General features: G+C 48.0%; 2 protein-coding genes across 5 annotated transcripts in view; both read right to left on the reverse strand.

Moving 5' to 3' along the window:
- The window catches only part of si:ch211-212o1.2 (uncharacterized protein LOC492735 homolog), a 24934-nt gene extending 6041 nt beyond the window's left edge, over positions 1-18893 (reverse strand). Inside the window, exons 1-7 of one of the 3 annotated variants that reach the window (XM_061245402.1) lie at positions 18756-18893; positions 18041-18226; positions 8054-8168; positions 6121-6240; positions 5738-5829; positions 1592-1736; positions 1-51 (exon numbers count right to left, since the gene is read on the reverse strand). The exon at positions 1-51 is cut by the window's left edge and continues 162 nt beyond it. In XM_061245402.1, coding sequence (XP_061101386.1) covers positions 1-51; positions 1592-1736; positions 5738-5829; positions 6121-6240; positions 8054-8168; positions 18041-18136 — 619 coding nt within the window. In that variant the 5' untranslated portion in view covers positions 18137-18226; positions 18756-18893. Of the gene's footprint in view, positions 52-1591; positions 1737-5737; positions 5830-6120; positions 6241-8053; positions 8169-18040; positions 18672-18755 lie in introns of those variants that run through there. The other 2 variants (XM_061245403.1, XM_061245404.1) reach the window with 2 other exon arrangements.
- A 2146-nt stretch (positions 18894-21039) lies between these two features.
- The window catches only part of znf423 (zinc finger protein 423), a 134879-nt gene continuing 131918 nt past the window's right edge, over positions 21040-24000 (reverse strand). For both annotated transcript variants that reach the window (XM_061246700.1, XM_061246699.1), the window contains one exon: positions 21040-21860. In XM_061246700.1, coding sequence (XP_061102684.1) covers positions 21831-21860 — 30 coding nt within the window. In that variant the 3' untranslated portion in view covers positions 21040-21830. The remainder of the gene's footprint in view (positions 21861-24000) is intronic.

A 24000-nucleotide genomic window follows, 5' to 3' on the forward strand; every position in this document is an offset into this window, starting at 1 on the left:
CGGCCAGTGCAAACACAAAACACTCCCAGGGGTAGGACTCCGCCAGGGTTTCTGAGAAGAAGAAGGAAATAAATAGAAGTAAAAAAAGAGTGACATTTGCAGTGTGGTGATAGGACTACTGACATGGTGGAGTCTGGTATATAACAGTTGTGTGTGCAATGATGCAGTACTGACATACTGGTATACAGCAGTGTGTTTGTCTGATGCTGCAGTACTGACACTGTAGTGTTGGTATATAACCGTTGTGTGTGTGTGTGTGTGTGTGTGTGTGTGTGTGTGTGTGTGTAATGATGCAGTACTGACACAGTATATTACAATTTTCAGGCAGTGTTGTTGCTTCTTAGTACTTTTCTTAAATTGTACTGTTCTTTCTTTTATACATATATATTTTCAATCTTTTCATTATTATGTAAAGCACTGTGAATTGCATTCAGTTGTATGAATATGTGCTATACAAATAAACTTGACTTGACACAGTAAAGCTGGTATATAACAGTACTGACACAGTGAAGCTGGTATAACAGTACAGACACAGTAAAGCTGGTATATAACAGTACTGACACAGTGAAGCTGGTATAACAGTACAGACACAGTAAAGCTGGTATATAACAGTACTGACACAGTAAAGCTGGTATATAACAGTACTGACACAGTGAAGCTGGTATAACAGTACAGACACAGTAAAGCTGGTATATAACAGTACTGACACAGTAAAGCTGGTATATAACAGTACTGACACAGTAAAGCTGGTATATAACAGTACTGACACAGTAAAGCTGGTATATAACAGTAGAGTGTAACACAGTTCTTCTCATTCGCAGGGTCATTATGGAGTGCAGTAGGTCTGGACTGTGAAGTGAGGCAGACTTCTCTAATCCCTGTGGGTTAGGTTACCCCTCAGAGGAGGTAAATTAATGATTGGGTGTGGATTACACTGTCAGTCCATCTGGAACACCCTGCCCCCCTCACGTATCCCACGCACATAACCCAAAAAGACAAGGGTCACAAGGTTAGAGTGTCTGTCTCTCACCCTCTGAGTGACTCCTGACCTTACCTTGGCCCTGCCACATGAGATCAAAGCGCAGTCTATATGCAGTCTCCTCTCCTGACTGAGTCTATCTGTCTGTCTGTCTGTCTGTCTGTGTGTGTGTGTGTGTGTGTGTGTGTAGCAGAGTAAGAGATTGTGTGTGTGCACGTGAGTCTGTGTCCACGACTGTACTAAATCCAATGTCGCTGGTGTTCATAGGTGTGTGTATGTGTGTGTGTGTGTGTGTGTGAGAGAGAGTAAGAGATTGTGTGTGTATCCGTCTGTCTGTGTGTGTGTGTGTGTGTGTGTGTGTGTTTGTGAGTCCAACTATATGTGTGTTTGTGTGTGTGTAAGTCCGTATCCATGCGTATACTAAATCCAATGTCACTGGTGTTCATAGATATGCGTGTGTGTGTGTGTGTGTGTACGCACGTTTCTGTGTGTGTGTGAGTGTGTATGTATGTGTGTGTGTGTGTGAGAGTGTGTGTGTGTGTGTGTGTGTGTGTGTGTGTGTGTGCACAAGTTTTCATGGCTCCACTGTGGCCCCGGCCCTCGTCCCCTGACCTGGCGAGTGGGAGAGGAATTTGTAGGCCATCCGTGCCAGAGGCAGAATGGTGATCATGCAGTTGTCCCCGTTGGTCTCGATGAAATCGTGGCGCGTGATGGCGGTCGGGTCGATGTGGTGCTCCCGGAACGGCCGGATAAACGCCTGAGAGGGAGAGGGGGGGGGAGAGGAGCGGGGGAAAGAAAGACGAACAGAGGGAGGGAAGGAGGGAGATGAGGAAGAGAAAGAGGGGCGTTAGCAGGAATTGTGGGGAGCGCATTTTCATACTGTTTTTCCATTTGTAAAGTGAAGTGGACTCGGCGGTTCGTATGCTAAGTATTGATTCCTGAGAGCGAATGTTGTTTCCCCGCAAGAGTCCTGCCTGAGCTGTGTACTCATTTCAGAATTAAGGCAATTTCAGAGCCGGGGAGGACAACAGGCGCAGAGCCGCAAAACAACACAAGCGGACACACCCAGCTAGCGAGCGACATAGCCGCAGCGCTAGCCCGAGCGTTCTGCGGACGTTACGGGTACGTTGTGCGGACGTTTGGCTCCTCGGGAGGCCTGGCCTGGCAGATACAGAGGCTTAACCGCCGCCTCACGTCCGCCCGACACGCCGCGCACACGGCCGCGCGTCGAGCCGCGAGATAAGCCGTCGCCGTGACGACGCCGCCCGGCGCTCGGAGGCGGGACTCCCGCCTGGCGGCCGGCGGGTTCCGAGAAGCGGAAAGCAGAGGGAGGAGTCCGATACCGCGCGCGCGAGGGAGAGAGAGAGAGAGAGAGAGCGGAGGAACATTGAAAAGCGAGCCGCCAATTTATTTCACTGAACAAACAGAAATAATGATGATGATTTGGGGCTGGATTACCATACGCGTGGCGTTTTATCGACAGAAGGCCATTATCCGCGGCTCGCGAGGCGGGGCCCGTCCGCGCGCTTATCTGAGGAGGCCCCCGAGCCACCGCCGCTGGACGGCGGGAAGTATCCACGGAGATCGCAACAATTATCGCTCTCCGGCAACCCTCCCTCCCACCCCCCCTCCTCCTCCTGCCCGTCCGGCAGATTAAAAGAGTTCCGCCGCCCCGCTAATCCCACGGCGTTTAACCTGCGCCTCCTTCCCTCCTACGCAAATCAGGGGCCCCAATCTCTCCCATCGCCTGGCAACACCCTCCTCCTCCTCCTACTGACCAACCCTGCCCCCCTCCCACCCCGCCTCACTCATCCAAGGAATCATCCTCATCATCCTTCTCTTCTCTCTCTTTTGACAAGAAGAGCCATCAAAGATCCCTTTTGATTCGAGCGAGGGGCGTCTAATCACCGTCATTAAAGATTCTCCCACAAGTCGGGGGCTTCCTGTCGGAGGCGCTACCGCTAATGATAACGCTAACCGCCGCCTTTAATCTGCCTCAAATCCCTACTAAATGCCCAAAAACTCTCACTTAGCCCCTCTTTAAAGCCTCCCACCATCCCTGCTTCTGAAGTCTACGCTTGCTGGTTGGCTCACTCTCCCCCGGTGAGGTGGGGGTAATTACTGACCGGGGCAGGCCCAACTCTGGCCAGCGAGTTGAGGGAGGTAGACCATCCCACCAGGGGTTTGACAAGAGGCATGGTGCAGCTGCCGGGCTGAGGCTCTGGGGTGGGGGTGTGGGGGTGTGGGAGGGGGCCCGGCCCGGACTGTATGGGGTGCAGCTGCGGATTTGGGTCCCACGGCTGGGCTAGGACCGCCAGGGACCAAGGCTGCGCCCCTCATAAAGCAAGTTCAGACCACACAGATCTATCACAGTGTCACGGTGTATAAATTACACTGTCTTAATCTGGAGGCGTACAGCTCTATTCAAGGAGGGCAGGTGGGCACACTGGTGTTTTCTCCAACCGATTGTCTTAACCCTTTAAGGTGTGAGATCACAAATAAGTGATTTGAATATACATAACTAAACTAAAGCATTGCTTTACCTTTACCTGAGGTAAGGCACTCTGTAATGTTCCGTAACATTCATATTTATACTGTAATAATCATTCTATAAAATACTCCACTGTAAAAGCATTACATTACAATACTGTAACTGTAATATCCTTCTGCACCATACCAGCAGTGGTGTTAAACCCACCAGACTGCCCCAGCCAAAAAACAAATCACTGCAGTACTTGCTACACTGTAATAGCAGAGCTTTAACATACAGTGCAGGCCTCCAGATACACCGCACAGTAAATTCAGCTTTCTGGTGTAAAGTACTGCACATTAAAACCAGCCCCCATAGTTCCAACACCACTCCCTCTACAGAAAAATCAATACCCCCGCATTCGAGCAATACTCAATATACCGTAACATGCCGCTAAATCTCAAAACCGTTCTTAATTAACGAACTGGCCCCGGTCGTTCAGGCTTTTCTTCAGTCTGATGAAACGGGCACGTTAAAGCGACGGAGCGCCAACGCGTCGTCCGCGAAAATGTTTTCGCCGTCGAGCGACGGGGGGAGAGAAGCTAGCGGGCGCGGGCGGGCGGTGGGAAGGCAAAGCCGTGATAATTGGCGGGAAAGGAAAGCGGCGTGCGCAACAACCCCCCTCCCCCCCCCCGGTACCGAGACAGACCCGGTCCAGCAGGGCCGCCGCGTCCGCGGGAGACTTTGTGGTTTTGCTTTCAATCACAAACCAATTTAGCCCTGGGAAAACAAGGCACGCCGGTTTTTTAGCTCGTCAGCGGCGGGAATTAAGCGCTTAGGCGTCGGGACACGCCAAAAACGGGCAGGCGCCGCGGCCCGCCAAGTCTGGAGTCTGCCGCTCTCATTTCACCGTGCTGTTTAGGAGAAAGAGACAACTACCACACGCTCCGGTTCAGAGAAAGTGCTGGAGGCACAAGCGATACATTCAAAAAGGACATCTGCACACTTTCTCATCGCAGATTTCACAAGCGTTTATTCCAGAGCTGAGGGTTTGATCGAAAGCTTAGCCGAGCTCTTTAACCCATTAAGGTCCTTAGTGGAAGTTTTGAATTTACCTTTAGGACACTAGCTGAGATGATCACAAATCTTCTGAAATCAGCCAAATTAGTCATTAATCAGGGTTTCTTTCTACACCAGACAGAATGCCCTCCGTGACCAGTTTCTCAACATACCATCCATAGTTTAATAATCTGAATTGAGAAAATTTGCAAAAAAACTTTACATTTACCACATTGCTCACTAAAACTACCAAACAGTAAAGGTGGCATTGTACTGTACGTCAACAACACAACTCAATGAGATGTACAGAATTAGCACCATTACAAAGGTATAGACAGTAGCTGTATTTAGCCGTGAACCCACTCCCCCACCCCCCAACTCCCCCCCCCCCCCCCGCCCCTCTGCACCCCCAATCCCCTCTCCGAAGCGTCCCAGTCAGCACGGCGTATAAATACATACAGACAAATGACCCAGGAGATCAGGGCTACCTGGCTGACAGAGCAAAGGGCCACACTGTCTCCTTAATTGGGGTACGAGTGTGTGACCAGGTGCGGGTTGCACATTAATCCTACCCCCTTTTCCATTGGGCAGCGTGTGTGTGTGTGTGTGTGTGTGGGGGTCCCCGCATAGCGAGGCTGGGGAGATATCCTGGGGGAGGGGCTGACATTTCGCTGTCACCAGTCACGGGGTAGGGAACGGGGTCGGTGGGGAGTTAGCGTTAGCCTGAGACTCGGCGAGTTCAATTAAGCAGACACTAACGAGGCAGGCTAGCAGGCCTTCGTTAACAATATTAACGAGCCTGGCAGAGGTTGGGGCCTGCAGGGACCTCGGAGTCCAGGACTCAACTTGTGGGGTGGGGGAGAAGAGGGGTGGTCAGCTGGGTTTGGGCAGGATCAGCTGCTGCTGATCAGATACTGATCTGGAGGGAGTAACGTTGATCGTGCACGCACACACGTACACACACGTGCACGCACACACGGACACACTCACGTGTGTACAAGCACACCACTGTCACCCAGAACCACAATGCATTTTCTCCTCCCCAACCATAGATGTGGGCACATGAAGGAATATGTTATGGTACAAGCAACACATCTGATATTAATGCCAGCTTCTTTCAATTAAAGCGGTCAGCTTTGATAAGTAATAAATACAGTAATGCTGATCTCAGATCAGTGGTCAGTATGCTCAGGAAATCGACGGCACGCCCAGCCCAGCCCAGTTCTCACCGCTCCAAGGACCGGTATGTCTACAGAGCCCCAGGTGTCTGCAGCCCAATGAACCATGCCAGAGGCAAAGTCTGCAGTCACAATCCCCGCAACTAAGAGACAGAGAGGGAGAGAGAGAGAGAGGGAGGGAGGAAGAGGGAGAGAGAGAGAGAGCAAGAGAGAGACATTTATTTCTGTAGATTAGTTAACCATTACATACATACTGTATCCTTTTCCTAGGAATAACACAAGTAATATCTACACAACAGTATACAACACAATAAGTACAACTTTGGAGAGAACTATATAATATACTAATAGTGAAAAGAGAGCTGAAACACAAAGGGAGACAAACACAATGGACAGAGAAACAGAAAGTTCGGGAAGAACGTGCCGAGACTCACAGATGCCGAAGATGATTCTGTAGATGTGCAGGGTGGAGAAGTTGAGCAGCAGGAAGAGGAAGTTGATGCTGAACAGAGAGAGGCAGAGAACCACGCTGACCCACTCCTGCAAGCGCTTGCCTGGGGAAGACATAGCGCCACATTAGCACTGTGTACACGGCCACAGCAGTCATGCACCATAACAACACCTCAGCACTGGGTATAGTCGCTTACATTACACATAATAACAGCGCTTCAGTGCTGTGTAGTCACTGCGGTCACGCAATAGCAGCACATCAGCATGAAATACAGTCAATTGTAACACAAAAACAAAAACACAACTGTATGTGTGAACTTGAGTGAAACACGTATGAGCGCGTTTGTGTGTGCGCCTGACCGCATGAGGTTGTTAATGTCTCTAAAGTGTGTTTGAATGTGTGTGAGTAAGTGTATGAGTCTGTCGGTGTGCGTTTTGAGTGCCTGCCTGCGTCCGTATGCGTGTGCCTGTGTGTGTGTGAGTCTGTGTGAGCAGCATTAGGTTAATGCAGGGAGCGAGGCTCCAGGCTGGGGTCAGGGGGAGGGAGAGGAGGGGGTCACGGCAGCAGCGCCGGGCCCAGACTGCGGCCTTGCTGTAGGGGAGACGGGGACAAATGGCTCCAATAAAGAGCAGCTGAATTATTCACCACGCCGAGCTCCAGCTCCCACTCCCGCCGCCAGCAGAGAGCAGCCCTGACCACCGCTTTCTCTCATTCCTACCCCTCCCTCTCTCCCTCTAAAACTAGCCCTGACCACCACTCCCTTCCCTCTTTCTCTCTACCTCCCTCATTCCTACCCCTCCCTAACTCCCTCTAAAACAAGCTCTAACCACCACCTCTCTCTCTCTCTCTCTCTCTCTCTCTACCACCCTCATTCTTACCCCTCCCTCACTTGCTCTAAAACAAATCCTGACCACCAACCCTACCTTCCCTCTTTCTCCCTACCTCCCTCGTCTTCATCCCTCTCTCCCTCCTAAGCATGAACCCCTCAGCTTCTGCACTCTCACCTACCTTTCTGTCTCAGCCCTCTCTTTCTCTGCCAGTCTCTGTCTCTCCTTTCCCATCATCTCCCTCTCTTTCCATGTAAATCTCACTGCTTTAGCTCTCTCTTTCCTCCCTCTCTCCTCTCTTTCTCTGTTTCTTTCTCTCTCATGAGAGAAGGTTCACCTCCTGAAGCTGCAGGGCTGCTAATGCTAGGTTCCCCCGTGCAGGGAGCCCTGCCCTGAGGCTCGGTCCGGTCAGGGACCGTGGTCTGCATCGCCTGACCGGGGGCGCGGAAGGACACGGAGCACACACGCGCACACACACGCGCGCGCACACACGCGCGCACACACGCGCGCGCACACACACGCGCGCACACACACGCGAGCACACACACGCGAGCACACACACGCGAGCACACACCCACACCTGAACCCCCCTGCCCCACCTGACAGATGACCTCATACTCTTCACCTGTATGCTCCAGAGAGCACCATGTCAGCTGTCGGGCTGGGGGGCTGGGTGTATGACAGAGGAAAGTTTGGGGGGGGGGGGTCAAGGTGTCAGGTGTGCCGTGCAGGTATCGCAAACGCGGAGAGGAAGCCAATCGGAAGCCCATCTGACCTGACTTTTCGACAGGAAATTTAAGGTTCTCCCGTTACCCTACGCAGCAAAGTCTCCACCCGCCCTGTAACTCCTCCCCTCCGGCCTATTTTTCTCCACACACCTTCAGAAACGCGCACTATCACGCCTTACATTGCCCCCCGCTAACGCTCTGTGTTAGAATAACATTGTGGAAAGACTACGCGGGGGAACGCTCTTTGTGTGGCTGGATGCAGGAGGACAGAGCGTGTCGCCCCAGCTCGTAGAACTCCCAGCTCTATCCACGTCCGTACACACACACACACACACACACGCACACACGCAGGGTCGAGCACCGGGGCGGCTGTCAGGTGTCAGGTGATCGGCGACGGTCCTCCTCCAGCTCCCCCCGCGAGGCGGAAAACTAGGCCAGGCCTCGACAGAGCAAGCGCGGCGCCAAAAACGGTCCCCCTGTCCAGAGAGAGGACCAGAGCGGTGCGCTCATTAATACAGCCCTGACAACAACACGTTCCCCCTGAAAATCCCCCACCATCCCTCACTAGCAGCAGTCCCACCCCCCCCCCTCACATCTCAGCATGCAGGCATGGGGAATTAACCTGGGGGAGGGAGAGGGGGGGCAGTAGCGTGGAGGAGGGGGGGTGCTAATAGACTGAAATTAATCAGCGGCTCCCAATTCGGCACAGAGGGACGCTGCGAGCTGCGAAACGACACCCTGTGAATGCTAATGCCGCCTCCCTAGCTCCTTCTACACTCCTGTTTACCCCCTCGCCCGTCTCCTCGCCAGTCACTTCCTCTCCGTCTCCGAGGGCGGGGGTGGGCAGCGAGGCCCGCGGGCGTGACTCCGGCCTTCCCGCCGTCGAGCCAAAATGGAGGTCGCAGCGCGGCGCGACCGGCGAGAATGTTCCGGATCGGCGAAAGCAACGCAGGCGGGGTCAGCGGTGATGTGTGAACAGGGAGGGAGGGAGAGGCGCGGAGGCGGATTACCGCCGTTCCAGGTTTTAGGTTTTAAGGCTGTCCTGTTGGAAGAGGAGCGGTGCGCACTCAGAAACCTCCCAGCTGGAAAAGCGAGAGGGTCGGCCAAGCAGCCGTCTTCTCGACACGCCACTGGGGGGCAGCATTCCAAAGGGCCGTTCCCCTCGGCCGCCGCCGTGTTTCATCCTCAGTGGGACCTCTGTGTCGAGCGCGAGTTTGTCCGCCCTCTCCCGCTAAACAAAGCCATCCTTTCTCCTCTCCCCTCTTCTTGTGTCGTCCTGAACCGGCCTTTTGTCCTCCTTCTTTTGTGAGGCCCTCCCAAAAAAAGAACAAAACCAACAAGAGACAATGAGGCCCAGGCTGGGGCACGGGGTTTTCACATTTCTGATTTCCAAAATGCCGCCATCGTTAAGACCCCAGATGGACAGTGGTACCCTTGGAATGGACAGGCGTACATTTAAAAACACAAAACACACATGCTACAATAATGGACGGTTTAGTGTGCTGTGCTTTTTGTTTTTCTTCCAAACGACAGAATGAGGGAAGCGTGCCATAGGAGACTGCCACACACACACACACACACACACATCTCAAAGTCCCCTGGTCGGATCTCTGAAGGCCTGTCTTCAGATGTGACGGTGGGTGTGGGGGGGGGGGGGGGGGGGGGCAGGAGGGAAAAGTGGGTCAAAGGCAGAAAAAGAGAGAGAGGGAGAGAGACAGACAGAAAGAAAGCGAGAGAGAGAAAGAGAATGAGGGAGAGGTAGAATTCCCCAGATCAGGCAGGACAGATCAGTCACAGTCCTTATTTCTTTTCATCTGTTCTCAGCGGAGGGCCCAACCTGGGACACAGACAGACGCGCGCGCACGCACGCACGCACGCACGCACGCACGCACGCACGCACGCACGCACGCACACACACACACACACACACACAAACGTACACACGAACGAACGCACACACGCACACACGCACACACGCGTACACACGTGGCAGCAGCTGGGAGCTACACGCGTGGTACAGACAGGCACTGCTCTGCATGGAGTGAGGAACTGTCACAGCTGGTGGATTTATACACACACAGTAAGAGGCATACATGTACATGCTCAAACACACACACACACACACACACACACACACACACACAGTGAGAGGCATACATGTACATGCTCAAACACACATAAGCTGTAGATGAGCACTGGGCTTGCATACAGTGGCAAGGGAATCTGCTCCTCTGATCCTGTCCCAGCTGAGACTGTGTGCAGGTGTGAGTGTGAGTGTGTGTGCGTGCGTGTGCGTGTATGTGTTGGTCCAATATTTTTGCCAGTGTGCGTGTGTGCAATGAACAGTGCCATGAAAACACAGAATGGTATGTGTATTTGAATAATACACCTTCAGGCCTGACTAATGAGGACATAAAGAGTTCCTGCCACAAGATACAGTGGTGTGAAAAAGTGTTTGCGCCCTTCCTGATTTCTTATTTTTTTTGTTTGTCACACTTAAATGTTTCAGATCATCAAACAAATTTAAATATTAGTCAAAGACAACACAAGTAAACACAAAATGCAGTTTTTAAATGAAGGTTTTTATTATTAAGGGAGAAAAAGTGATTTCCCCCCCCCCCCTGTTAAAACATAACTTAACTGTGGTTTATCAAACCTGAGTTCAATTTCTCTAGCCACACCCAGGCCTGATTACTGCCACACCTGTTCTCAATCAAGAAATCACCTAAATAGGACCTGCCTGACAAAGTGAAGAAGACCAAATGATCCTCAAAAAAGAACAAATGAGAAAAAGTAATTGAGATCTATCAGTCTGGAAAAGGTTATAAAGCCATTTCTAAAGCTTTGGGACTCCAGCGAACCACAGTGAGAGCCATTATCCACAAATGGTGAAAACATGAAACAGTGGTGAACCTTCCAAGGAGTGGCCGGCCGACCAGAATTACCCCAAGAGCGCAGCGACGACTCATCCAAGAGGTCACAAAAGACCCCACAACAACATCCAAAGAACTGCAGGCCTCACTTGCCTCAGTTAAGTGTTCCACACGCGTCAGTGTTCATGACTCCACCATAAGAAAGAGACTGGGCAAAAATGGCCTGCATGGCAAAGTTCCAAGACAGAAAAGAACATTAAGGCTCGTCTCATTTTTGCCAGAAAACATCTTGATGTTCCCCAAGACTTTTGGGAAAATACAGTGGTCTGATGAGACAAAAGTTGAACTTTTTGGAAGGTGTGTGTCCCATTACATCTGGTGTAAAAGTAACACCGCATTTCAGAAAAAGAACATCATACCAACAGTAAAATATGGTGGTGGCAGTGTGATGGTCTGGAGCTGTTTTGCTGCTTCAGGACATGGAAGACTTGCTGTGATAAATGGAACCATGAATTCTGCTGTCTACCAAAAAATCCTGAAGGAGAATGTCCGGCCATCTGTTCATGACCCCAAGCTGAAACGAACTTGGGTTCTGCAGCAGGACAATGATCCAAAACACACCAGCAAGTCCACCTCTGAATGGCTGAAGAAAAACAAAATGAAGACTTTGGAGTGGCCTAGTCAAAGTCCTGACCTGAATCCTATTGAGATGCTGTGGCATGACCTTAAAAAGGCGGTTCATGCTCAAAAACCCTCCAATGTGGCTGAATTTTTAGGGGGCAATCACTTTTTCACACAGGGCCATGTAGGTTTGGATATTTTTTCTCCCTTAATAATAAAAACCTTCATTTAAAAACTGCATTTTGTGTTTACTTGTGTTGTCTTTGACTAATATTTAAATTTGTTTGATGATCTGAAACATTTAAGTGTGACAAACATGCAAAGAAATAAGAAATCAGGAAGGGGGCAAACACTTTTTCACACCACTGTATACTAATGAGGACATACCTGTTCTTGCCACAGATAACATAAAACATGTGACACCAAAGATCTCAAATATGAGCTGGAGAGAACAGAGGAGCCATAACCGACAGACGGACTGACTGGAGAGACCGAGTTCAGCTAGTCTTTCTGCGACTGCAGCAGTGTACACAATGGCAACGGTAGGTTTCTGGATACCGGACACATCAGCATCTCCACTCCTTCTACAAGGGCCTAAGGCAACAGAAGTTCTGCTATGTTTTGCAAAGTGATGTACGCCAGACCCTTCACCTCCACCTGTATTCAGAAGTTTCCAGAAGTCACCTGCTCTCTCTCCTCCGACACCAAGCGAGTGTGGGCCCATCAAACATTAATGGCCGACTGAGCTTCAACTTCTAATGTATTCCTGTATAATTGAAGCGCTCCACTGAGGATGAGAAAAGGGGGGGACGGGGGAGAGGCGACCGAAAGCTTCCAGAAGGTCCCCTTGGAACTCCTGCACCAAGTTCCCAGTTAAAACCTTGGCAAACTCAAAAGGACAACCGGGCAGCAACTGGATTCCCTGAGCACGACCCGGCAGAGTCCTCTTCTGCCTCTTCTCCCTTTCCCTCCCACCGCTTTTCATTTTTGCTGACTGCATATTTCGGAGGGGCTGTTCTGGGGTTGGGCCCGGGAGCCCAGGTGCTGACCCCATGACCCCGGCCCCCGGCCAGCCGTCCAGAGGTGTGACCCACCCCCCGCACCCCGTAGATCCGCGTACCCCTAAGGTCTCAATAATTAACGGGAGCTTGGATGTGGAGAAGGCTGAACGTCCGTCCCGTCACGGATTGAGGGGCGAGGAGACGGCTGTGGTATCGAGTTCCACTGGTGGTGCCCGTGGTGTTCGGTTCTCTACCGAAAGCCAAAAGTATCCGTTTTTAGTACAGTGTAGCTGAACTCTGAGGCCTGGTGTGTAACATATACCCCTGACATGCACAGACACACACACACACACACACAAACACACACACTGAAACACACACACAAGGTTATGACTCAGCCAGTTTGACTACAGACACACAACACAAATGCCCTGGGTTGCTCAATTAAATAACATGTGAGACTCCAGCCCCTCTGATGCACTCCAGGAAGTGACATCACCACATGACAAATGCCACCAGAGCATCCAGGCACAAGACTGAAAAGAACTGAAAGGGCTCTAGGAAGAACTCTTCTGTGTGGAAGTGAAGACATTTCAGGTCACAGTTTGAGGCAAGGACCATGGAGGAGTTTGAAAAACAGAGAATGTTCACTGTGTGGAACAGTACACCGGGCGATACAGTACATAAAAAGCAGCCTGGTCTGTTCACTCCCCACTTGCGTGTTGACAGAAATAAATATTTACTATTCAGAAATGGAAGCACAGCTTCTTCCTCCCTGTTTTTCTGAGCAGCCATACAAAGAAGACAGTGCAGTCCAGGGCTGTGGGCCTGACCGTGAGCTCTTCTTAGAGGGGAGATGCTTACTCCAGCAGGAACACTTGCTCCCCCACAAGACTTCTCCTCCAGGTTCAGAAATTAAAAGTGCTCCCCCGTATTTTGTTCCAATCACCTTGCACAAGTCTTCAGCCAGTAGGAAGAATGAGTGAAATCAGTTAGTTCGTGAATTAATTGGTGAATGGGTTAACGGGTGGAAGAAACACGACAGGACTTTTACTTTCTGACCCCTGGACTTTCCACCACTGCAGCTTCGTGGCTGAGAAATATCAACAGGCGCAGTGTGGTACACAACTCGTGACTGATAGACCAGATATTGATTTGGACATGCAGCTACATTCAGAAAAGATCCATGCTCTATGTTGCATAAGATGAGGCCAAAGGTCTGGGCATGTTTCCTTTATCAGTGAAATAGTGTTATCTGCGGATGGAAAAATGTGTGTGCACAATTCTATAATGCCCAAGGTGTACAGGTTCATTAGAGAGGAACTGCAAATCAAAGAACTGCAAACTTCACACATCACCATGACAGAAAATTCTGAAAAGTCCATATTTTAAATAAGGCTGTAAAAAGTATTCTCCCCTTTCCGGATTCCCATCTGCCAGGCTGGGCCAAGAATCATGGAAAGCAAGTTCTAAAATCCATGTCTTAGAACATGAGTGAGATCTGTAATGCAAGTTCTGGAATACAGCATCTAGAATGCAACCCCTAGAATGGGAATGAGATCTGGAATGTAGAATCTAGAACATGAGCTTTAGAATGGCAGATCTAGAACGTGTGCCAGAGCCATAGAAAGGGCGTGAGATCTGGAATGTAGGAACATACTCCTTTACTGCAATGTGACCGACTCTCTGGCTGCAGTGTGGTGGGATGGCATGGTACCCAAAAGGCTTAGTCCATGTCTGCAAATGCTGATTCACAGCCATGAACCCAGACAGACAGGGAATCTATATATAGCAGTGTAACACAAGCCAGACAGGCACATAATTTATTTCCCAAGCAAACACACTTCTGTACTGAAGTTGAAAGCCTTCTTAATCTATGTATAAATTCCACTGCAGGGTGTGGAGGTCCACACCACCAACCCTGAGTGCAAATAAGCGCACCCTAAGCCTATCAACAAATGCCTCTGCAATCTGACCAACACGCGCCCTAAAATAATCAGGAAGAGAGAGAGAGAAGGGTGTGTACAGTGGGGTGAAGGGTGTGTACAGCGGGGTGAAGGGTGTGTACAGGGGGGTGAAGGGTGTGTACAGCGGGGTGAAGGGTGTGTACAGCGGGGTGAAGGGTGTGTACAGCGGGGTGAAGGGTGTGTACAGCGGGGTGAAGGGTGTGTACAGCGGGGTGAAGGGTGTGTACAGCGGGGTGAAGGGTGTGTACAGCGGGGTGAAGGGTGTGTACAGCGGGGTGAAGGGTGTGTACAGCGGGGTGAAGGGTGTGTACAGCGGGGTGAAGGGTGTGTACAGCGGGGTGAAGGGTGTGTACAGCAGGGAGAAGGCGAGGCACGGGCAGTGGCGCGTGAGGAGCAGACATACGGAGGAGAGAGAGGTCCAGCTGCTCGCTCGCCCAGCTCACTGTAATGAGCCTAAAGACTAAAGCCTAATCAATCCCATCTCAGCCTTAAGCCTCCCACACGTAAACCCACCCCGGTTCTGTCCCTGCATCCACTGCCCTCTCACACAGACGCAAGCGCACTCGCTCACAGGCTCATATATACACACACACACGCTCATATACACACACACACACACGCTTATACACACACACACACACACACACACACACACGCTCATATACACACAAACACACACACACACACACACACATATGCACAGATACACAAATACACAAATACACACACACACACACACACACACACGCTCATATACACACACACGGAGATACACAGGCATACATACATGCTTGCACACACAAACACACGCTCATACACACACACAGATACACATGCACACACATGCTTTCGCAGACACACACACACACACACACACACACACACACACACACACACTCTTGCACACAAACACACGGGCGCACACACGCACGTACGCACTTCCAATCGACCCATCGTGCAGCACAGCATCTCTCCAGCAGAGCTAACATCCACCGCACCCAACAGTGCAGTAGCCTACCTGTCCAGTACACCTGTAATCCACCCTGCCACTCAGTACAGAACACCTCAGAACTCTGTTAGAGTGACGTTGGAGGTGACAGGCACCCACATACAGGTGAGGGGGGCCAGAGAGCGTAGTCACTACTGCTGGTATGGTATCAGCGATCTTACATGTCTACCACCAGCCGTACTCTGAAACCCACCTATAAAGCCCAGCTGTGTTACCACTACCGCTCTGAAATAAAACATGCCCCTATTGCAGGGATACTCAATCTGACCCTCAGGCCTGTACTACTGCTGGATTTCATTCTTCCCCTTTAATCAGGAACCGATTTGACCTGATACCTGAGAGTAATCTCGGGCCAATCACTGAGATTAATTACTGGACTATGGACTATCAGGCAGCAGAGAAAGCCGGCAGTACTACTGATCACGAGGGCCAGATTTTCACTATCCTGGCCCTAGTGTGTCCTAGGGACAATCAATCCATCGATCACACACACACACACACACACACACACACACACGCACACACACACACGCACACGCACACGCACACGCACCAGACCACACACCAGGGCACAAAGCCCAACTGCAAATCAATGGGCAAAGTTCTGACCGCGGCATATACTTTCTTGTGTCGTTGTATGCGTGTGTATGCCTGTGTGTGTGCAAGTGTGCGTACGGCAGGAGGTTCAGCACACAGAATGGATAATGGTTTGCCTAATACCCCACAATGCGGCAGGCAAAACTCCGGCCCATCTCAAATGACCCATTAAGATGAAAACGTATTACTAGATTAATTTATTAATGCGTAATGTCCCCCTTCTGCCACTCTCTGTAAGAGCAATTAGAGCTGGGCTGACAGCAGCAGCATATGCGTTTGACATACTGAGCAGGTTACCTGGCAATGCTGGCAAGCAAACAACAAACAGAAAATTACTCACACATCCTAAAGCAGGTTCTTTTATTTTTTTATATTGTGGGCCTACTGGTTCCCACAGACTCCCAGAGCACAGAGAGAAGAGGAAGCATAACACGCCTACGCAGTTAAAATATCCTTTCGCAGTTTTAGCTAATGCGTCTTTGGGTTGTTTTCGTAGATGTCAAAGCTGATCCCCAAGGTCCGCTGAATACAGTAAAATGAAGCGAGTGCTCTGCTTAGCCCAAGAGCTGGAACAAAATCAATTTCGTAATGCGCATTTGAGCTTTGTTTCTCTCTCAAAGTAAAAACGCTGTTGGGCCATATCCCCGCAGGGCAGACTCATTTATTTTTTTGTGAATTGCTGCATTTCTGACCGTTCTCTCAAATTCCTGGTTGAACTCATGCACCACTCTTTTTTTAAAGCATAAATCTACTAGCGATTGGACCAAGTCTCCATACACATGCTTGAATAGCACCTAGAAAGCACAAATGTATGAACGCTTTGTGGTACCCACATTAAGGGATGAAGATAATTGGAAAAAGAGTGCTTTATATTTCCCCAGAATATGTTCTAACATACCTGAGAGGAACACTGTTCCCAGAAGTACTTGCTATTTGAATTTCCATATTCAAATACCAACAAAACGACGAAAACAGCAATGGGAAAATCAGTATCAAGTGTTAGAGAACTACGGCCTGGGTTTTCAGCAAGGGGGTCTGCGGACCCAAGGTACTCTGGCCAGATGGCACGTGCACCATCATGATTGTTGTATTTAGTCCATTTGACCTCAACCTATTAAACAAATTCCTAGTTTGGACGTAATATTGTTAGCTGCAGCTCTGCTTTACTTTGTAGGTAGACTATGTCTTGGATTGTGACACCATTTGGTTGCGTTATATGTATAGTTTATCAACAAGTATGAATAGCAATACCATGCATTTGTTTTAATGTTCATGGAATAGGGTTATTTCCTTATCAAAACACATATACTGATTACACCGGTACTTTGGTTAAAAATGCTTTAGTTATCCTGTTATCGTTTACATGATTGTTGAGAGCCGAAAGTAGAGTTGATGTTCTTTAAACTCAATGGTCGCTTGCAATTCAAAGCCAGGGACAATTTAAACAAAATATGCCTGTGGAGCGCTCTGAGGGGGATGCATTCCACAGCTGCCACGAACCTTTCGCCCACCAGCAAGTCCATCTGAAAGTTGCCATGACGTTTTATCCATGCACCCGAGTAAACTACACACTAGATGGTTTGATAGATTATGTCGCCTACATTATGTACGTGCGATCAGGTGCGTAAGCCAATGTCAGCGACGCTGCAGTGAGGGGAAGAAACCCATACCCTATTATGCATCCGAATCTTTCCCGAAATAAATCACGAAAATACCAATCCTTCACAAATAGTCCACACATTCAGCAATGTGTTTTTTCACAGTGTTTTGCATTAACTTATATTTCGAATGTATCAACTGTAAATCTAGCCTACTTCGTAACTTTTTAGCTATAGCTAACGTATGTTTGTAATCAGAGTATTAGTCTTCGCTTCATATAGGAATGTTGAAGGTTAACAATATCTGGATACGGGTGTAACGTTTTGCAACGTTTTTTGTTATTTTAACCCACTGAATGAAAGCGTGGTTAGAATAAGCTATAACTTAGTTGAACATGTACAATTAGCTAGTTCTCTTCCTTGAGCGTTCTGCGTTTAACATTATAATGTTGTCACGGGCGACGTCTTCGTTGCTTCAACAAGTTTTCTTGGGAAGTGTAAAGGAACAAATGGCAGACAACACTACCTAATCAGACTGTGTGTCTCAGGTGTGAATACAGATGACACGTGTAGTACGACAGACCGTAGCCATCGTAACGTTAGTGTCTGATTATTAGGTGTAGCCTAAGGTACTGTCTGTCTTGTTCAACAATGTCATTAGCAAGCTGGCTAGCTGCCTTACCCGGAGAGTACAGCTCGGCAAGTTGGCGGGCCCCAGCGTGCTGTGGTCCCCAGCGAGGCGCAGTGCTGCGTGCGGCCGCTCCATGCTCATTCCCATTCGGATCTTCTTCAGCCATAGATCGCTGTTCGATCTGCGTCTCCGACAGCAGTGCAGCCGCCATCCTCTCGTTGTGTCCTCTTTTTTCAGCTAAAATGCATATATGATGATGGCCCTTTTAAAGCAAAATCAATAAACCAAGGTAGCCAACTAGCTGATATTTCATGGATAGGGTGCCAGCACTCGACTGATCTTCAATAACCAACTAGCTCGCTAGCTTGCTAGCTAACGGGCTTATTGCTTGACAGTGAGCAATTCATAGGCACACCCGGAACTACGCCGTGGAAGCGCCTGGTCTGAAACATGAACACAATAGCTACGATGCTTGATTCGATTCCCTGGACCGGCACAATGAACTGTTAGCTATATGAAAAATACCCCCGTGTTTCTTAGGACTGTGCAGGTAGTTAACTCGTTGGAACAAGGCCCACTTATCAGACTAGTAATAACAAACTTTCAGCCTCCTTTGCTTGACAGCACAGCTGGCCCGAAGGGAATGTCTGAAGATTCAGCTGCAGAAAGTGGTATAGGTAAAACACACAAAGAAGAGCTTGCTAAAGGGTAAATCAAGCACAATAAAAGCTGTAATACACATAATATAATTTTAGATAACATTGACCTGTCATATGTGCGGTTATCGTTCTGGTTTCAGAAAGTCATCATTCACCTTCCACCACTACACAGATTCACAAGTAAAATAGCGAAGATCCCTTGACTCAGCGCACTATGCGTCTGTTACTTTACTGCGCAGTCGCAACGAAGTGTATCGTCACACGTGTTGACTCAACCAATGTTTATCGTCGCACCTTGTGTCAATAGAGTTACTGGTTGAATTCCCAACTGTTGTCAGATGTTACACACATGCAGATTATCTCTTTTCCGTTTGGATCTCAGTTAAGGGATCAATTTAAGCGATTTAGGCAAGGAAACTATTTTAGCCGGTTTGCGTTATTTGAAACGTCTTTGCTTATCAAGTTATATATTAACTTGTATTATTATTATTATTATTATTATTATTATTAGTAGTAGTAGTATAAGCATTCCATTTTTTATTTACTCCTATTTATTCAAACTTGTTTACTGAAATAATTAATTGAATTTTAATTTAGCTAACTAGTTGATTGCCCTCCAAGTAGCCTAAATTAAACGAAATAGCACCAGCAAATTTAGTAGTAGTGTTCCAGGATAGATGCCTTCCCCGACGCATCAGGTTTTGTAGAAGCAGAAGGAATTGTTAATTTGTTCTCTTCTGCAACTCACCCATGCAGTGTCTATACGAATCTGCCGCCCTCTAACGGCGGAACACTCCACTTACGGTCTGCAATGTTTGGGAATGTGTAATAACGTGCAGGATCACGAGAGACTAGACAGACGATGTTTCTTGGAGCAGACCAATTTCTGCATGTGAAGATACGGAATTTCTTAATATGTATGCGTTTTTAAACTGGCAGGGAGTCCGGCTTTGCAATCTGTTTCCATACGCACCCTGTCGGCACTCCAAGTGCCAATAGTATTATTTACCCCAGTATATGCAGCTTTATAAATGCGTTCCGATCACTGATTTCTGGGAACGGCCTCGACCTTCTGGCCAGCGGCGATCGAGGTACCAAACGGCCGGACAATCTGCCATAACACATTGATGCAATTAAGGCAGCGACTAAGGGTTTCTACGGGAAAAAAAACTCCACGAGAAATTTAAAACAGAAATATAAGTGTTCTGTTTTAAAGGCCTACATGAATATACATTTTTCCTACGTCATCCTGTATTACTAGTGGAATGCATTAAAAACTGTGATGTAATCTTTGCATGCTCAAGGACGTTTGGTGATCCTCTAATTTACGTTATTTGACGTTTTATTTCCTACCCGTCCAGATAGTGTAGCGCTATAGCATCCACGTATGTATTTTTTCATTAAAAGCTTGAAATCAGATCCGTCGTGGTGCGCACTGTTTGCGACCCCGAGATGTCATCAGGTGCAAACACAGAACACATAGATAGACTCGTAAAATGGAAGCGACAACTTTCCAAAACATAGACACTTGCGGTAAGGATTTGTAACTATCGATCAACGTATCCCGTGGTATGCATACACATGCACCGATAATTCGCATGCAGAGGCATATGCCTTGAACGGCATCCTACCCCGGTTCAAGGCAAATAAGGAAATGCAATTGAAATCACGATTACTCATTAAAATTCAGTTTTTGTTATTTCTTGGATAAGCAGCCTATAGTTACATATTTGCACAGATCGACAAATCTGTGTCCCGTGGATGTGTAAACGTAAGCATCTATGGTTTTCTGCTAATGCCCCAGCCTCAGGAAATACTGGACTGGACAATACAAATATCGACTATAAAGAAGATTTCATAGGATTAGCGCACAGCTGGCGTGGTTCCTTAATTGTGTTTGCTTTCACATAGATGATGCGTCATCACTAATCATGCAAACCATAGTCGCACCGAACTGCTGTCTGTTAAACCCGCTGTTAAGCATCAAAAAGTGTGACATCACCTCACTATCAACTTAATGTGAAAATTGCCAAGGGAAAGACACCACCCCCCACAATTTGATTTTAATAACCGCACGTGCTCAGGATAGAATGAGACGGGCTTGTATGGACGTACAAGCTCGCGTTAGCTTGTTGAATGTAAACCTGTTTCATTTTACGCACTGATAATTGCATTTTAGGTGGGCTAAAAACCACCACTACCATTGTCAGTGACGGAATGTGGTCTAATTCCAATTTAAGAAGTTTACAAGACTGGTCGTGTTCCCTTTTTGGTTGAATAGGAAGTGATGCCATTCATTTTGGATTTGACCTCAAACCCAGTTTAACGCCAAATTGCAGACCTATGACAAAGGCAATGTGGAGGCAATAAAAATACAAAATTATGCATGGATTCCCTTTATTCATTTATTTATTCACTTATTTTTTGACTGTAATAGTTATTGCATTCTGGTTAATTCACATTTAAAAAGCAGACACCATCCAGTTGCACTGAAATTGATGATATTCATTTTTACAATAACCATTAGTCCCGTGAACTGGAAAATCCAATCAAACCATTACATTTTTTTTTTTTTTTTACTTTATCTGTTTTTTGTCTTTTTATTGTAATTACAAAAGGAAAATATATAATAATAATAAAAAGGAGAAAAAATCGGAAATATTACGATTGGCAAGCGATCACAACACAGCACAAGTACCTATTTACTGCAAGAAATTAAAGGTACAAAAAAAGAACAAAACAATCAAAAAAGATTTTTAAAAAATGACAAAAAACAAGGAAAAATTGGCACCTATTAGTTTGATACAATAAGCAACAGAGGACAAGGAAGAGAAGAATTTCTAAAGACTAAAATCAGAGACAGAAGGCGTTTTTTTCCCCTCTTTTTTCTTCTTTCGTTTAAAAAAAACCGCACAACTGGAAGCAGGACGATAAAAAATACTGAACGTGGAGAATACCTTTTCCTCTCCTTCCTCTCGTCTTTTTTTCCTTTTTCTTTTTTTAATACCTCCCATTAATATTCCTTTCCCACTGCTTGTAATAGCTGCGCCCGGTGGCCCAGTTGTTAGAGTTTTACATGTGAGGAGAAAATGACACTTTGATTGGCTCTGATGCTGAAATGGTGCTCTCCCGCTGGGGGGCGTCGGTGCCGGGCGGAACCGGGAGTCCTGCCGGGCCGGTTCTCACTGAGCGTGCTGACTCAACGTGTGGTTCTGGAAGGGAATAGAGGAGAACGCATGAGGAGAGAAATAATAAGCTATGTGCCCACACGCATACCCCTCCCCTTACCCCCACCCCCGCCAAATGTATGTCCATCCATCGCTGAGCAACAATCCCCATCAACACAGACTACCTGCTATTATCATATGGGCAACGCATACGTGGGCGGTATAATATAGCCTGCACAAGCAAACACTCATAATCACGTACATGTTCACACACACAATCAATCTGCACATTCATACACGCGCGCACACACACACACATTGCCAAGCAAACATAATTATTCAAGGTGACTGGTACGCACTCAATTTGATATCCTGCTTCAATAATTTATAAATATTCTACAATTCTGCTGCAGTATGTTGAGGGCTACACCATCAGTTAAGTGCACAAATTGGCTATAGCCTACATGCATGCACTTGTGCGCACATGTAATTATGATCAGCATAATCACTGGAGAGCACTTAAATGCGAATAAATATAGAAAATATTTTATTTTAAATCACATTCCTTAATCTATTGAAAAGTAAAACATTTGAAAACTGCTTTTGTTTTTCACTTTTTCGATTAAGCCCGATATTATTTTTTTGATTTTAGACAATAAAAGTGGAAGAAAAAGTGTATAATTCGTTTTGCGCACGACCGCGTGCGGCAGTGAAGTGGACTCTCGCTATTGCTGCGAGCAAACGGCCTCTTGCAGGACAGACCGGGTTAAACTAAAATAAAAACTGCAATGGCGCACCAGATACCGAGCCCCACCGGAACGCACGTTCCCGCGATTTCTCTTTGCGCATTTCGTCGCCGTCTCCCCGGACCGTAAACCGAATTCCCACAGTAAGGACCGCAATCATCCGCTCCTTCTTTTTAAAAGCCGCTTCGCCAGATTAATCTCTCCAAGAGAGAGAGAGAGAAAGGGAGAGAGGGAGAGATAGGCTGCGTTTTTGTGCACCAATAAAAAAAGAAAAAGAAAAACTGCGAGGGATTAAACATGCTTTTCCGTCGATAAATATTTATTCTCTCATCCTTATCTTAGTGCACATATTTGCACATGATTGTTGGCAGCCGGCGATGGTATTCTGGCAGCCGGGGCCAGTGGCTGGTTTTAGTGCCCAGACTGACTGCAGCCTTTCAGCGCAAACCCCCCTCCGCCCCCACCCCCCGCGCAGATGTGAGCGGAGACACGCATGAAGAGCGCTCTCCAGCGAGGAGGCGCTCTCTGGGAGCCGCTGACCCCATTATGAGAGCAATCCGCTTCTTCTGACGCAACCTGCGTTACCGCCCTCCGCCGGCAGAGGGCAGGCTCGGCTCTTCCACCTCCCCGTGCAATGCAGACGCAGCGTACACAAGCGACCGTGATAATTTACCTATAGAGCACAATATATATGTGCACTCATTCAGTGTGAATTGTGCTTTACCAAGAGCACAAATTCAGTGTATGTTTAGCGAGTACCTACGCGTGAATGTGTGTTGGCGTTTCTGCCGCGGTTTGGTTGGCGCTGTACCTGTTCTAAGTAGGCAAATGAGATTGGATGGACACACACACACACACACACTGGTCTCAGTCAGCTCTCTTCATTTGAGCGCGTTGTCGGGGCAGCAGTATTGATCGAGCCGCAGGCAATCGATAGCCTGAATGGTATGTGTCTCTGAATGGGATAATGACTCGCGGTGCGACTCCAGGCCTATGCAGCTGTAATTGATATATTCTCCAGAACCAAGGGGAGGTCTGTGCTTTAAACAGCTGTGAGGACCGTTAACCACATCACCAAAATTTCACTTTCTCCCTCTCTCTCACCACATCACCACCACCAAACCATACACACAATGCCACCTTCCACTACATCACAGACACCTCCCACTATGAAAACAAACACCACCACCTCCTGTTACATCACATGAACACCGCCTCCGACTAATTCACACACATCTCCATTTCCCACTACAATGTGTTCTCTCTCTCTCTCTCTCTCTCTCTCTCTCTCACACACACACACACACACACACACACACACACACACACACACACCACGCATCGCAAATACACCACAGTCCACTTACATCACGATCCTCGTAAACACAAATTTCGCCTTCGTTACAAACACCACTCTGTCCAGCATCATAAATACGTCA

The sequence above is a fragment of the Conger conger genome, chromosome 6 (assembly GCF_963514075.1).
Source record: "Conger conger chromosome 6, fConCon1.1, whole genome shotgun sequence".
Classification (NCBI taxonomy): Eukaryota; Metazoa; Chordata; class Actinopteri; order Anguilliformes; family Congridae; genus Conger; species Conger conger.